At 39.4% G+C, this 16,716-nt stretch overlaps 1 protein-coding gene across 5 annotated transcripts in view; it reads left to right on the forward strand.

Annotated features, from left to right (window-relative positions):
* itga11a (integrin, alpha 11a) overlaps positions 1 to 16,716 on the forward strand; it is a 66,643-nt gene that overhangs the window by 38,764 nt on the left and 11,163 nt on the right. For all 5 annotated transcript variants that reach the window (XM_040136893.1, XM_040136921.1, XM_040136883.1 and 2 more), the window contains 15 exons: positions 175 to 323; positions 416 to 560; positions 1,155 to 1,320; positions 1,969 to 2,039; positions 5,082 to 5,226; positions 5,986 to 6,134; positions 7,718 to 7,861; positions 11,270 to 11,473; positions 11,966 to 12,096; positions 12,370 to 12,536; positions 14,427 to 14,566; positions 15,404 to 15,514; positions 15,622 to 15,707; positions 15,840 to 16,050; positions 16,293 to 16,391. In XM_040136893.1, the coding sequence (XP_039992827.1) occupies positions 175 to 323; positions 416 to 560; positions 1,155 to 1,320; positions 1,969 to 2,039; positions 5,082 to 5,226; positions 5,986 to 6,134; positions 7,718 to 7,861; positions 11,270 to 11,473; positions 11,966 to 12,096; positions 12,370 to 12,536; positions 14,427 to 14,566; positions 15,404 to 15,514; positions 15,622 to 15,707; positions 15,840 to 16,050; positions 16,293 to 16,391 (2,118 nt within the window). The remainder of the gene's footprint in view (positions 1 to 174; positions 324 to 415; positions 561 to 1,154; positions 1,321 to 1,968; positions 2,040 to 5,081; positions 5,227 to 5,985; positions 6,135 to 7,717; positions 7,862 to 11,269; positions 11,474 to 11,965; positions 12,097 to 12,369; positions 12,537 to 14,426; positions 14,567 to 15,403; positions 15,515 to 15,621; positions 15,708 to 15,839; positions 16,051 to 16,292; positions 16,392 to 16,716) is intronic.

The following is a 16,716-nucleotide window of genomic DNA, read 5'->3' on the forward strand; positions in this document are numbered from 1 at the left end:
TTATAGAACTCTTTTTTTACTTCAGCTAATTGCGTTTCAAGTTTATTGTATCTATAATTTGTTCATGAAAGTTGTTTTTTTTAATATATATTCAATTGTTACTGAAGTTGACTGCAAGAAGATATAACTTTTCTTAATTGTGGCAGATCATTGTCATTGTGTTTGTTTGGACAGGTTGGAGTCGTTCAGTATGGTGAGAAGGTGGTTCATGAATTCAAACTCAGTGACTTTAAATCAGTTGAGGAAGTGGTGAAAAGAGCACGCAGTATCGACCAACGGGGTGGTGAGGAGACCAACACAGCTCTTGGCATCAACATAGCACGGTAAAGTATCTCTATTTGTTCAAATGAGCAACACTGCTTCACTTCTCCTCCATCCTGTAGTTTACTTTAACATATCCAACATGTTCCCATAGCTCGCAAGCTTTCAAGCAAGGAGGTCGGCGTGGTGCCAAGAAGGTGATGATAGTGATAACTGACGGAGAGTCACATGACAGTCCGGATCTCCAGCAAGCCATCGAAGACAGTGAGAAGGATGGCATCACCCGTTACGCCATTGCTGTGAGTCTGCTAGACCTATTATTCACCCGGGTTAGATGGCTTACACTTAATGAGTTTTTACTTGGTTTTCTGATGGCTAATAAATTTCCTGTGCAGCATTAAAACACCATAAACATTAATGAGGTGACCTCATGGAGTTCAGTTAAAGCAAGTCTCTCAAGAGTGAAGTTAAGAGCGGAGCCAAAAACATTCACAGCCCTCAGAGAGTTCCAAACATAAGCTCAGTGGAAGTGCAGTTAAGGTGTAAATGATCTCCTCCATACCACATGGTTCTTTGGTTTGTGCCATTGCTGGCACAGTTAATGGCACACTTCTTGCCATCCAGTGGCAAAATTGGACATGGGCACCTGAGCAAAAACTCTGAAGTTGTTTGTTTCGTTTGGTTGAAAAATAATTGGAATTGATGACAGCACTGGCATTGGTGTAGAAAATCAAAATCCTCTGAAACCTTTTCAAAGAGTGCTAGTGTTAACCTCTTATTGGGATGTTAAAATGTGACATATTAATGAATGGGTTGACAATCAAGTACTAATGCATGCAATGAGAAATATTATTATTATTATTATTATTATTATTATTATTATATCATCACAGGTCCTCGGCTACTACAACCGTAGAGGAATCAACCCTGAGGCCTTCCTCAATGAAATCAAGTATATCGCCAGCGACCCAGATGACAAACACTTCTTTAATGTGACAGACGAGTCAGCACTGAAGGATATTGTTGATGCCCTTGGAGAACGCATCTTCAGTTTGGAAGGTTTTGCAAGAAATTCATTGCACTTAAGCTGCTTAGATATGTACTGCTACATTTGCATGGAAACCCTGTGACTCTTCATATTGTAACTTTAACCAAAGGATACAGTGGGTCTCTGTGGAATGTAACAAACTTAGATAAACTTTAATAACCTCAAACAGAGATTAGCTGATCAATCGATAAGTCATTTGAGAGAAACTTAATATTGAACCATTTTAATAATCAAGTGAGTTATTTATCAATCACAAATGCCAAAAAAAAAAATGCTAGTTCCAGCTTCTTAAATGTGAGTACTTCTCTTTTATATCTTTGTAATTTGAATACATTTGGGGTTTGGACTGCTGATTGGATAAAATAAGCGATTTGAAAATGTTACCTTGGGCTCTGGGATATATGATGGGCATTTTCTTATACATTTCTGACATTTTATAGGCTAAATAATTCATCAGATTAAAAGATTAACTGGTCATGAAAGTAATTATTTGTTGCAGCCCTAATGGTCACGCTACAACTTAGCCTGATCCAATTAGTTTCTATAAATATCTCTTCAATCTCCTAAAATTGAAACATTTGAGACTTCAATGCCATTCTTCTAAGAATATAACTGTGGTTGGAAGAATACATTTCTCTACAATACTGACTTGTTTACAGGAACCAGTAAGAATGGGACAGCGTTTGGTCTCCAGATGTCTCAGGCCGGATTTTCTGCACACAACGTGGAGGTGAATTTGACTTCTGTTTCCACATCGACTCATACTGATCTGTCTTCATGCAGAACAACACACATTATCTCAATTTCTGGCGCATCATAACTCCTCCACACAACCTTCCATTTATAACTCTCCAGCCCCCCCGGAGGTGCCTGCTGTGTGGCCACAAAGGTTTAGGTCGTCCTGATTTAGGGAGCCCCTGACAGTAGAGACAGGCCTTTTTCCACTTCAGCCATGCAGTGATGGGAAATAAGACACCACTTGGTCCCTAGGGACACGTATTGGTGAGGGCCTGAGACAAGGTTGAGACAGTTCTGTTTCAGAATAGGTTGTTTTTCCTTTTCCTTCCTAGAGGTTTTTCATTGTATCCGAGAGCGGATAGTTGCAGGCTCTCTGGCTTTCAGGGTCTCACAGCTGGAGGAGGAAGATAATGCGCATCGCTTCTGTGCCTGCTGTTCATACCAGTTAATTGATTTCCATTCCTCTCTTTTTTTTCTCTGTCCAGACATTTGCTGATGCAACTGCTTTGATTTTCCAGTTTCCCTTCACAGTGTGATTCGTCAGGGGAAAAATAAATATATCCCATTTATGATGAAAAATAAATATAAAGCAGAATTTGCAGCTGGGTGGCAGGAATGGTTGGAAATTAAGTCCACAAGGCCAAATTCCAGAGATGCTCGACACCACCAACCTGAGTTTTGAGAGTAGGATAACTTATTGGAAGGAATGTTGGGGCTTTACAGGAGAAAACAGTCCCGAAAGCCCAGATGGTTTTGCTGAATGTGATATGTGCCAACTCTGAAGGCTGCTTATGACATATACTATCCAGACGTTTCATGCATCTGCATACATAGCAGTTTCTCTGTTTGCTATTTGTTTCATTAACTGTAACTAAATAATGCTGAAAAGTAATCTCAAGGCTCTGTGTTTGTAAAAAGAAGAACCTTTAGCTTATTTGCAAAATATTTTCCTGTGTTTACCATAATGCAGAATATACAGTGCATTAGTTGTTTGTTGAGCTGGTATAGAGTGTATATGTCATCTATTCACTTTTGTATGTTTATATATAACCACAACTCTGGGCTCCTCCAGTACAGTAAAGAGTTGATGTAAAGCAAGGAACATGTCCATACATGCAACTGCAGCAGAAATAGGTAACTGGTTTATTAGGTTGAACTGTTTGAGGGTTTCATTCATTTGCCGTGGAGAACATTTTGACCAAAACAGATAACCACATTGGCATAATGCTGCTGTCAGAGAGTGACGTAGCGCGAACGTGGTGAGCACACAATTCCATCTTTCAAGGAAGGAATCACAAGCCTTCTGGCCTATGCTGAAACACTGGAAAATGTGTTGTTGGCATATTGTGTATGGTAAGAAAAAAAAACTGAGCCCATTAAGCAGAGGAACCCTATAATTACAGTGTCAGTGACACAAAGTATGGTGAACCACGGAAGATAGAAAATCCCTCCTTTATCCCTTCTCGTGTCTGCAACTAATAGCACTTGCTGGCTTGTTTGCCTTGTTGAATGATGAGTTCAAAATACAAACTGATCAAGATTCAGCAGTGATTTCATAATAGGCTTTAAGGCAGATTTTGTTGCTTTCTTTGCGTACTGTGGTTTGTTATAGTGTGGAAATGTTTTACTGTAGCTGTTGTGACTTTTGATGAAATGGCTGTTAATTTGTCATGATTTCATTTCCATCCGTAGTTTTAAACTTTCAGGAGAAGAGGATGAGCAAACTTAAAGTTTGTCTCACTTACTGCTTTTTGGACATGTTCCAACTTTAGCAATAGCATGAGATACAGTGTGGGATCCCTGTCAGTTTCAGTGGGAGGTATGTAGTGACTATGGAGTATGTTGATCAATATGGACGATAATAGACAAGCCAAAAGAATAAACAACTAAACGGGCCCTGGATAAGGAACTTGTATGATATGGTAATTTTTTTAAGCTGGGAAAGATTAATATTGTATCTCAGAGTTGAAAAAATTATTCGCAATGCACAACCGGGCAAATGAGCAGAGCAAAACTGTATACTTACTGCAAAATTAAGTGTATTTTTTTATGTTCTTAATAATCTATCAGAGGAAAAAAAATGTCTATTTGTGATCAGAATAGAGCTGATACACGGTCTGTTCATATTGAATTGGGCCAGTACGCTGCATAAGAAGGAGAAAGTTGAATTTGTCCAGTGTGTGATCTGGAAGAAATAGAAAATAAGTATCATTTTAATTTTCACTGCTCTTTCTACTGGAACTGTTGTGACCTTTCGTTTAGAGACATAAAGGATATTTAATTAGTTAGTAGAGATAAATGACTCACGCCATCTGAAATGGTTGTTTAAAAAGACACCTTTAAATTGGGAACTTATTTATTGAATGCTCCCATGCATGCCAAGAAGAAAATCTTGTATCAGTAATGTGTGGATGATCACTCTTCTTGGTCACCTGGACTGATTTGAGCAGGGCAGCTGGAAGCTGTTCACCATTATACTATAAATATTGATGCCTGATAAAGGTGTCTTATAATCCCCAAGAGGGATGGGCCATGAGATGGCAGGACACTTAAATAAAATTCAATTCATTCATTCACCTTAAGATGGACCACTGATTTCTAAAAAACTGAATATGTTTGCGTTGTAGCCACATCTGCATGAAAGTGATCTTATGTACTGTAGGAGAGAGAAAGATTGATTCTCTGATTAGATTTTCTTCATATCCTTTAAAAGTAATCCAAAAAATGTAGTGAGAACCTTCCTCACTAAATTTTGAAGAGTTTGTGTGTATCACTGTTACCAAGATTATGTTTTCCCCAGTATAATCTGTCTGAAACTAAGGTGAGCCAAACACACAGAGAGCGCTCCAAAATGGTGGTCAAAGAGTGTTATTTTCCATGTGTGTATCATCCTCATATATACCATATAATACTTACCATGCTGTGTGTAAATGCAGCACAGGCAGTACAACCAGATCCTTCTCTGTTACTCTGCTGTGTGCATAATATACTTACTGGAAGTATATACCTGTACTACACTGCACCTCATCTACAGGATGGGATTCTGGTGGGTGCTGTTGGGGCTTACGATTGGAACGGAGCAGTGCTGAAGGAAACACGGCAGGGGAAGGTGGTCCCTCCTAAGTCATCCTACACACAGGAGTTCCCTGAAGAGCTCAAAAACCATGGTGCCTACTTGGGTAAGCAACACCCTAAACAACTGTTTTGGACAATGTTGTTATTTTATCAATAAAGATTAAGCTTGGCTACCCTTGATCATTTGCTCCCATTCTCAACAGCCTTTAGTTTCTGTTTACATCCTCCTTTTTTTGGTGAAGGGATGTATGGTTGCCCTGAAAGAAGACTTGTGGTTTAGCACCAACTGTCCGAGCTGCAACCAAGCTCTATAAAGTGCATCCATTGCTCCAGTGTTTCCCATCAAATCCAACCCCATCTCACTCCACCACCACAGACTTCTGGTTTTATCATCAGTGGTTTGCGTCTGAGCTTTTCCAGGCTACCAATGGAAGCCATTCTAGACTCAATTGTAATATGAGGTGGAAGCATAGTTTTTGGACAGGCAGGGAGAAAGTTAAAGCTGGGGGGGAAAAAAGGGTATGAGGATGAGGGATGAAGGTGGAAAAGTATATGGGGAGTAAGTGGAATTTTTAGTAGGAAAAGACGAAATAGAAGAAATAGAGGAAGAAATCTGAGAAACCTGAGAAACCAGAACAGCCACTTCTGCATAACTGTATGCAGCTCACTGAGTTTTAACTCCTCAAATTGCAACTTTTTACAGTTTTTCCTTGAGTCATACAGATCACTGCTATGAAATTAATCCAAGAGGTCAGGCCTCATCACTCTTAACACACTCAAACAGTGCATTAAAGTGTACTGTCTGGGATTTTTATTACAATTTGACTATCTCGCATTAATGTGTGTGTTTTCTATGCAACCAGGGTATACTGTGACATCTGTGGTGTCAGCCAAAAATGGCCATCTACTCGTAGCAGGAGCTCCACGATTTAACCATACAGGGAAAGTCATCATCTTCACTCTGAAGAACTCGGGCAACCTCACAATCCTCCACTCCCTCAAAGGCCAGCAGGTACTGTAGTATCCAGCACTTACCCTACTTGATCAAATGCTTATCAGCTGTATGATTTGGAAGAATGCAATAAAACACTGTTATAAAACACTGCTTGCACTGCCACTAATGAAGAGCAGCTCAGTTAGTTATGAGAGTCTTTAAAGATCCTTTGTGTAGATCTTTATGAGATTACGCATCAAAGACAGACCTTTTTGAATTCTATGTGTAGTGGCTTTAAATTGACTTAGTACATAACTCATTTACATTTATAAAAGGTAAAAGGAACTCACAATATGTAGCTAACGATTAATTAAGACCCAGTCGCACAACAATTAAAAACAACTAAATCTTGGGGAAAAATTTAAATTTAAATGGAATCACTACAATCATTGGATTTTTCTCACTAGTGTAATATTTTTGGGTTTTTTTTTTTGTGCTCAACTTTGGTGAATGAAATGATTTACAAAGGTGAGATCATAATGCCAGAAGGAAGAAAGAGAAAGATATTGTGACTGACTAGCACTAGCTTGTTCCCAGCTGGCAAGCATGTGAGCAGTTAACTCGCAAGCCACAGTAGTATATCAACTATCTTCAAAAAACTGAACACATAGATGAAATAGTTATTTTTCTTTCTTTTAAGAAAAGAAAGAAAAACACCCTAAGGGGGCATAAAAAAGAGGATCACAGCTGGTGGTGTAGGACACTATCGTCACGTGTAGGCGAGTATTTTTTAGGGCCAATAGTCAAAAAGATCTTCATTTTGAAAATTAAGATCAATAAAATGACAGTGCTCCACTAATGTGGTCCAAATGATATAAACATAACATAACCACACTGATGGTGCAACTTGATGTAAGGATGAATTCACTGTATGTGAAGGTGTGTATTCTCCATTACTATTTTTATGTGATTTGGTGCTATAGATTATTATTGTTGCAGTTATAAAATTTTAACATTGTAAATGTTAACATTCATCTGTTGGGATTTAATCCCACTATCCCAATGATCATTTCAAGGGGATGTGGCTCTGTGTGTTATGACCACTACACTCATAACTGGCAAACTCTCTACAGGCTGCGAGTCTGAAGTGATCCTGCAGCAGCTTACATTGTACCTTGTCAGCAACAGCTCATCCAGAACAGCAGATGTTGTTTTGAAAAGAACTTTCTTGCTTTCACAGCTTTTGGGAAAAGAGCTTTTTATAAGCAGATGTTTCTAGTCTGAAAACCAATAGATAATGTTCCATCCACTCCAGTGACTAATCCAGTTTCTCTCCGTAGAGCTTTCACAGTATGAGCATCTAAGAAAGCATCAGGACTCTGAAGACTTGCCGTGAAACAACACAGGCATCCATTTGATTACAGTATTTAACCTCAAAGGCCACTACAGATCATAAGCAAGTCCTTAAACCAAATGTAAAGTCAGGGATATACTGTGTAGTACGTGATGACATTTGTTGTGGGATTTAAATTCATGAAATAAATTCACGTTTCCATTCAACAGTGTAATAGTGTAACAGTGTAAACCTATTCAAATTTTTTAGGGCTAAAACTGTTAAACGATAAAGATCTTAGTGTGGCATGCATATGTGTCTCTTTCAGATTGGCTCCTATTACGGCAGTGAGATTGCACCTGTGGATATTGATGGGGATGGTGTAACTGACAACCTTTTAGTGGCAGCGCCGATGTTCTTCAGTGCAGGTTTGGAGAAGGGAAAGGTCTACATCTACAGAGTGACAGAGCTGGTAGGTATAAACACTAAAAACTTAAACAAATACACAGACGCTGGCTTTGTCCAATCAACTTTGGACGAAGCAACCCGCTGCACAGAACTGGGTCAACACCTGTTCAAACTCCAGACTTTCCCAGTAATTTCTAACACACCTCACCACACTGAACCAACCTCCGTTGTGTTCCTCCTCCACATTTAACACACTGACATGCTGCAGGCAGACATTTGACACATGAACTTGTCCAGATTAATTGTGCAGATCAAATGGGAAAACTTTGCCATACCAGTGTGCAGACTTTATTAGATGTGTAGAATGAACTCAACAGGAAAGTATTCTGCCCCTTTTAAACCTATTTCCAGTTAAGCATTTGGAGGCAAGAACTTTCTTTAATAGAATGAAATTTCCTGGTGTTCCAGGGCTTTCTTGCTCATTGGAATAACAAATGTCTTCAGCTGTTTTGAATGCATTGAATAGGCATAGAAGAGGTATTTAAATATCTGGTGTGGCCCAAACCACATCACAGGTGGCAGGCTGAGCTTAACAGTCAAAAGCAAACAGAAAGAAATCAGTATTTAAAAATGTCTGTCATCATCAGGACAGCAACACCACACGTTCAGGGCAATTAGTAATCATGATATGGTTGATTCAGGTGTTGCTCTAGATTCTGCACAGTGATATTGTTCTTGAAAACTATTTGAGGTTGGATGCCCTGGATCATAAATTTGTCCCTGTAGTCACAGTGAATATTACTCATCCATATCCATGTGGTTCTGCAGACTTGACTTTTGAAAAGTGCAGAAATGCATTTTCATCTACACTGTACATTTATGGGTCTATCACTTTTCAGCCATGACAATGCTGGTCAGTATCTCATCAAATAAAAAGATGTTTTTTATTTCTGCTGTGAGCAAGGACCTCATTAGACTGAATTTCCCTTTTCCCTCAGTTTTTTTTATTGAGCAATTTCTGCAATCATTTGATGGATTTCCATGACACATCATATGAAGTCTTGTATGTGGAAGGTGGTGCTCATTTTGGTTTTGGTTTTCCATTCCAAAACTTTATTGTTTAGGTTCACTCTCACGACTCACGTGGTGTCATTTTCGGCAGCGGCAGGCAGCTGTTTTCATCGCATGGGCTCGAAAAACTCTGTGAACACCATCCCCCGGCACCAAACTGCAGACAGACACAGTTAACATCTAGCTGACGAACATAGCAGAGCATTTAGCAGCGAAACAGCCAAATATTTCCCTCTTGAGTTGGTGGAGACCAAAACAGATCTTAAAGGACAGCGAATACTGGACTGTTGCTCTGTGTCAGCTGGATGTGTAAAGGCAGTTGTTCTGATTTGTAAAGGCAAGTTCACCGTATCAACTTAAATGATGACAATATGTCAATGTTGTGGTCACATCTTGTTTCTGCTGCCCCCAAGTGGGCAAAAAATTAGTAACTGCTGGTCATTGTGACCGGCCTCACAAAACTGCTAGAGTGACTACCGTAGATGTATTTCCTCTTCCGCATTCATTTTGACACCACGTGAGAGGGATTTCTTGCCTAATCAGAAGTGTATGGGTGGTAAAGCCTGGATGCAGTCATAACAATGATGAAAATTATTGTAAGTACAGGATTAGTACAAATAAACAATGACAGGCTGATACTGAGCTTCCTTTGCATCGAGGCCAATAATTACAGGTTTAAAGCTAAATAAAGATGCTAAAAGCAGCTGGTCAAAAATAAAATTCCATTTACTGTCACGTATTGAAGTTGCCCTTTTAACCTGAGCCACTGCAGACTGCTCATGACCCTTCATGGCCCCCACACAAACCATATGTTTCAAATTTTAACAGTGCTGAATATATTTTTCCCCATTTCTCTATCAGGCTCCGTCTTTGTCACACATGCACACATCAGTTAGCCGAGAAGTAAAAGCTACCTTCCTAAATCAACTCCCTTCCCAATTATTAAACTGAAAAAACAAGTGATCTCATATTTCGTCTGCCATTATATAATGAACTGGGAAGCCAAGTGGAGCAATGATATGCATGTCTACTGACGGGCTCAAGTTTTTGCCTATTTTCCAGTGCGGAAGCTGCTTTCAAAGACATGGATATTTTCCATCTGAGTTAAAACTTGCTAAGAATAGAACTTCAAATAAATATACTGAAGCTATATTGCATTCTTTTGTTCTTTTATGACCTGGCGGTAAAATTCCTCCCTTTTTTTGTTGCCAGATGTTTAAGATATTTGAGTTCAAAAAGTCAAAATTAGAGGGTTATGTGGAAAACACAGAAGCTGATCCAAACTTTATCTTCTGTTTGATTAGAGGAAACGAAAAAAAAAATCTTGTTTGTGTCTTTTTTCTGTGTAAATTGCAATGTGATTAGTTGTCTACAGATGGTTTTGAGGTAACTGAAACAACAAACGTAGTGGGATGGAGGGCAGATAAGACAACAATCTCCTCCTTGGTCTCATTACGAGAGGTCTAAATAAATGAATGGCAGATCATTTAAGAAAACAGATCAGTTTTCATCTGGAAAACTGAGCTCTGCTAGTAGGCATGTACTGTATCTCCCCACTAGAGAGGACATACAGTGGGACTTTCTTTGACTAACAGAGAGTATCTGGGCTATTTTGGAAAAATGTCCATCTATCATATGCTTCGGTTTCCAATAAAGCTTCTGTCCTGCACAGCTTGTATTTTGTGTATACATTAATACTATATAAACAACATGTGCATACTGTAAAGGCTTTCTGTATGTTGTCTATGCATGTGCGTGTCACGTTTTGCTTGTATCAGTATCAGGATCTTTGCATGCTGATTGTTATTTTCCAGGCATTCTAGTACTTTTTTAACAATAACCCATTAATGCATAATCCAGTATACTGATGCGCTGATGTCAGCTCAGGCAACAGTTCCATTCTCATACGTGGACATAGTGATTTCTGCCAGAAGAATCAAACTTTGGAAATACATGAACGTTTTTTGATTTTTGTTTTTTTTTTCAATCTTCTGTTGTGGCTTAAAAATGTTTTTTTTCTCTGGCCCTTTTTGTTGCAGTTCATTTTGCGGGATGAGCAGTAAGATCTTCTGCTCTGGGATCATCACCCCCCCCCCCAAAAGCTCATGTTTATTTATCAGCATCACTTTCAGAGTATATAGTCACAAATTCTTGTGTCAAAAATGACCTAAACTATCTCTTAAGGGGCCGTTGCTTTCAGATGTTTATGAAGTGGGATCCAAAAGGAAAACAAATATATTCTGATGGCATTAAGATGATGGTAATTCGTGTAACCTGTATAACATGTATCAAATACCTCTATGAGCTTGCTTTATGATATGGCCAAAAAGATAACAAATTATGAATTAATTGATAAGATGACACAAAGTTTAGTGTCATTTTGTTTCCCTTCACCCTTCAGAATCGTTTCATCCTTGAAGGAGCCTTGGAAATTCATAATGGTGGCCAGAACGCTCGCTTTGGCTCGTCACTCGCACCTGTCCCCGATCTAAACGGTGATGGTTTCAACGACTTGGTGGTTGGAGCCCCCCTGGAAGACGACCACAAAGGAGCCATTTATGTCTTCTTTTGCCAGCACAACAGGATACTACGCAAGTACAAACAGGTATTGACTGTACAGTGCAAAAAGTACAGTTAAAAGCATTAAAAGCAAATGTATTTGGATGTTTTTGCATATTATTGCTGATCACTTTCCAAAGGATGCTGTAGGTTTTTCATTTGATTTACCACCTTCCAGACAGCCATGAGTTTATTTTAATTTCAGTATGATAAAAAAAAAAAAAAGATTTACATAGTATGTCTAAACTATTTTTGGCCATTTGGCAATGAAAAGTGACATGAACCGACAGTAGTACTAAGATAATAGCAACACAGTGTAAGAAATACTGAATTACTTTTGGAGTGATTAAGGAATTTTTATTATTCTTGACTAAATCATTTTAAAATGTGTAGTGTCAATTTACTGTCATGGCTTTACATTTGTATATTGTATTTCCCCCAAAACTTGCACTGCACAGTATAATTGCACACATGATTTTTATCATAACATTGTAAATTATGATTTTTTTTTTTTTTTTTTCCTCTGCCTTTTTCTCAGAGGATAGCAGCAGCAGATTTGGCTCCTGGCCTGCAGTACTTTGGCCGCAGTATCCATGGCGCAATGGACATGAACGACGACGGTTTAGTGGACCTGGCAGTGGGCTCCCTTGGTGCTGCTGTCCTTCTTTGGTTAGTAAATAATAATGTCGTTAAAAATGAAGAAGACAAGTAAAAGGTAGGCTCATCTCTGTTGATAAATGTAATCACTTATTTTAAAGGCATTCCTCTTATCCCTGTTGTGATTAGCTCACAGCTGCGTTTTAATGCAAAACATGTTGGGAAAACCCCCTCTAATAATAGAGTCTCGTGTATGCCTTGAGAAAGAATCATATTCTCAGAAATATTATTGAGTCTCACAGGTCCTGGGTTGGCTTCATCTGAAACACCTTTATGCCCTCACAGGTCACAGAGTGTTGTCCGGATATATGCCAATGTCAGGTTTGAGCCCAGTAAGATCAACATCTTTGTGAAGGACTGTCAGAGAGGGGGCAAAGACGTGACCTGTATGTCAGCCATTGTATGTTTCAACATCACTGCCAGGACAGCCATTCTTCCCACACAGGAAATTGGTAAGCCAGAAACAATTATCCACTGCTGTGGATGCGTAGTAAAGTCCCCGTCTTTGCCTGATGTTTGGCGTCTTCCCACAGTTAACAAAACCCTAGTTCATCTATTAGTTAAGCAGAGCCTTTTAAATATTGTATAACCTATCAAATCTATAGATAAAGAGTCTTTATTAAAGAGCAAATACGTTTTTCTTAAATGTAGACCGCTTTTATCGTAGTTATTTTCTGAGACAAAAAGATGCTCACAATGCCAGCTGTGGATGCTGTCAAACCTTTAACAGACCTTTTTTACACTAATACGCTCAAGTTGAGGAATGTATATTTTGGATCTGCAGTTGCAATACAGTTCAGCTGTTGTTTGGACATTGGTACATTAGAGGATGAAACATGGCGTGTTTCAAGTGAGAAAAGGGCATTCAGCCGACTGAATGTATATCCTTCATGTCCTGGATCCAACAGACTTTTCACCATGTGGCTTCCCGTAAAAACTGTGATGATTCCTTCCATTCAGAGTGGCGCCAGAGCAAAATGTGTCTTTACTAGCAGCAAGAGATTCTGATCTCACTCCCGTGTCTCTGCCAAAGCTAATGCAGCTGCATCCAGAGCTGGTATATCTGAACCACACTGGCGGTGTCAAATGCTCCTTTTATTGTGTGAACGGTGGTTGGAATGCATCTACAAGTCTGTCTCTTTTGTTTTTGTTTTATTCGACATAAAAAAGGCCGGTGTTTCTTATTGTTTGGTGGCAGTGACGGCTCATAGATAAGTCCGCCCGGCAGATGGAGAGCCCGCCTGCAAATAAGCGCAAGATTCCTCTTCTCACAGTTTGTGTTAAGAGATATCATGACAGGGTCCATTTTCACAGTGTTTCGGATAGGAATGAGCAGAGTTGCGGGGGAGTGTGTTCTGAGTTAACCTCCTCACCCTTCCACATCTTTATCAAATCTAGCAGATGTGCCAAAACAGATTAGAGGAAGAGCAGAGAGAGTTATCTTGTCTTCCATGGTTACATACAGTGGAACAGGTTTATTTAATTTTCCTGTCATTGTCATGTCTGGCAAGTAATTTGTGGCAGATGTGCTGTTGTTTCTGAGATCGCAGCGGTCTGTTGCAGAAAATGAAATGTTTTTTCTGTTTCATAAACAAGATTAACTTGACCAAATGAATCTTATTTATGCACGTAACTATGGACAGTATTTGAGAGTCGTGTCTTTAAACAAACAGACTCAACCTACTAAATTTCAGATGTCCTTTGTTGTTGGTAATACACTGATGACAAGTGTTGCTGTGTAGCCCAATAGTTCTTACAACGGGAGAGGTCCAACTTAGAACTTGAACCGATGAAAAAGTGTTTTCAGTTTCTCTCATCAAAAAAGGAACAACGTTTTTTATATTAGTTGATAATGAGAAATTTTAATGTGGTGAAAAGTGGAGAAAAGCTTCCAGTTTAGTATCCACTATATGCCAGAGCTTTTTGCACAAGGCATTAAGATTTCTCCAGCTCACTAAATCCCTGTTTGACCCCCGACACAAAACATGCACGTTCAGCTTCAGAAAATCTTTTCTCATGCCATGAAAATAAGATGCAATAAATAGAAAGCCTTTAAAACAATGTGGCAAGTGGAAATGACTCAGTACTGAAGCCAGAGGGTTTGATTCCTGTATGTTGGTCAAACTTTCATCCTATGTTTAGAATCCGGCTAATATTGCTCTGCACCGCTACGGTGATGTCATTTACCATAGCCTGTTGCTGCCATTTGTCGATTAGTCTGCACTAACCCAAGTAAGAACAGACGCCCATCTATCTTAGACACATTTTAACACAAACAGAATAGGATCTTTCATGGTTTCGCACCGAAGCGTAATTTATTAACTCTTCCCATGACCCACCAGGGATCAAATATAATGTCTCCATTGCCGAGAGACGTTTCAACCCTCGGGCCATTCTGGACAACCCGAGCAAGCTGCAGACTCAAAACCTGACCCTCCTTCCTGGAGAAGAGACCTGCAAACACATCTACTTCCATGTCATGGTGAGGCCCGTGATGAGGGTTGCAAGAGTCACATGCAGGGATGCAACCAGTGTTTCCAAAGATATTGGTAATGAGAGAATTGGCTTGAAATTCTATTTGTTCATTTGATTTTTACTCCATCATTATGCCCCCACGCCGTTTCACCTCTCCGTCCGTCCCATTCCCGTGAACGCGAGCTCTCCGGAGCGCCTGGAGGAAATTTCTTCAAATTTGGCACAAACGCTAACTTGGACTCAAGGATGAACTGACTAGGTTTTGGGGGTCAAAAGTCAAGGTCACTGTGACCTCACAAACACGTTCTTGGCCATAACTCAAGAATTCATACGTTAATTATGATATTAAAACTTAACACCTTCTATTGAAGTCTTCACTACATACAGTATAGAATATGAGTCCGGACAGACTTTGACTGGTTGGCGGAGGCATACAACCCCGGGGCAGTATTTCTAGTTTAATAACAATTCAAATTCTATGGAAACTTTAGTATCATGTGAAGGTTAAAATGCTGTTTCAGATGCTTTACTACTTTGTTTAATAATTAAATTCTGGCAGAATCACTGGATATTCAGGCCATTTTTAACATTGAATTTCAGCCAAACTACTACTACTTCAAATTACGTCAGTCAGCTACCTGAGTCTTAAAATATCATTCTTAATTTGGCCTAAAGACATTGGTCAAAACCAACACACACTGTACATTAAAATGAGTCTATAATAATATCTTTTGAGCATTTCTGCATCTTGTACATTTGTGTAAACCAAGAAAGCAGAAAATAGTTGATGGCCATGATAGAGTAAATACACGGACTAATCTTTGAACTTAATGTTTTATATTAGGAGACCACAGACTATGCGAGGCCCATAGTGTTTGCTGTACAAGTGGGACTACAAGATCCGGCCAATGGACCTGTTCTAGATGACAGCTGGCCCACTGTTGTGAGGACTGAGGTGAGAGCCAACTAGCAGCTTATCCTCATCTAATGCTATCAAAGTAGAAATGGAAAGGAAAGGATTAGTAGTTTCTTTATGTTACACAAGCTTGTGTCTTTGGCTAGCTGCCTTTCTGGAATGGATGTGACGAGGATGACCGCTGCATACCAGACCTTGCACTGCAGAGTACGACCGACCTGATGACTCAAAAGTAAGTGCAAACATATTCATCGCAGCATATAGCACGCGCACGAGAATACACAGACACAGAAGAGGAAATCCTTGGCTGCTCTATTACTTATGATTTCACTGGGCTTCCTCTTCCTCCCTCCCTGCCTCCCAGTCAGTTCTGTGCGCAGCCTGTACAGTCCCGTGGTGCTTTCTGCCACCATTTAGGTGAGCAAAGGACGGAGGGATCTCTTCGGGTTCTAGAGGGAAACAGGCGGAGGATGGTGGTGGATGTGAGACTGGAGAACAAAGGGGAGAACGCCTACAATGCTCGCCTCAATATAACCTACACGCACAATCTGCGCTTCTCGAGCCTCATAGTCAAGGTACCTTATCATCGCCATTAAATATTCGTGTGCCATGTGAGGACAGATTTTCTCAAATCGTGTAAAACTATGTTAAATGAGTAAAACTATATTCCGACGAGTCTTAGATTTAACCAGCAGATGAGATGAGATACACGCTACATTAAAGCTTCCAGTACTGTAGTAAAAATCGAAACTATTCTTATTTTTGATCCGGGGCAACTCTGAGCTAAAAATCGAAATTATTCTTATTTTTGATCCAGGGCAACTCTGACATCAAGATTGAGTGTTACATTGAGGACAAACTGAGGAATGAGAAGATCTGCAATGTCAGTGCTCCGTTCATGAGGGCCAAAAGTCAGGTGAGATAACCACTCTCTCAGTCACTTGTATGTTTAAACATGTCAACGATTTTGACTTTCACTGTGGAGTTGCGACTTTGTTCATTTGCCGTTGGATAATTAATTAAGGAAACAGATCAACTTAATTAGAAATAAGTTTTGCTGATGTTTTTTTATGCGAAAACACTAAAATCAAAATAGATAGATTGGCAGTTTTGAAGGTTTTGCACTGATTCTAGAGCATTTTCCTATGTTATATCTGACATTTTTTTGGTGTTTTATGTCCAAAAGGCCACACATTTTAGGAGAAAATCATTTCTTTACATTCCTTTCTTTAATCTGATAA

Source organism: Xiphias gladius, chromosome 1 (assembly GCF_016859285.1).
Source record: "Xiphias gladius isolate SHS-SW01 ecotype Sanya breed wild chromosome 1, ASM1685928v1, whole genome shotgun sequence".
In the NCBI taxonomy this organism is placed as follows: Eukaryota; Metazoa; Chordata; class Actinopteri; order Istiophoriformes; family Xiphiidae; genus Xiphias; species Xiphias gladius.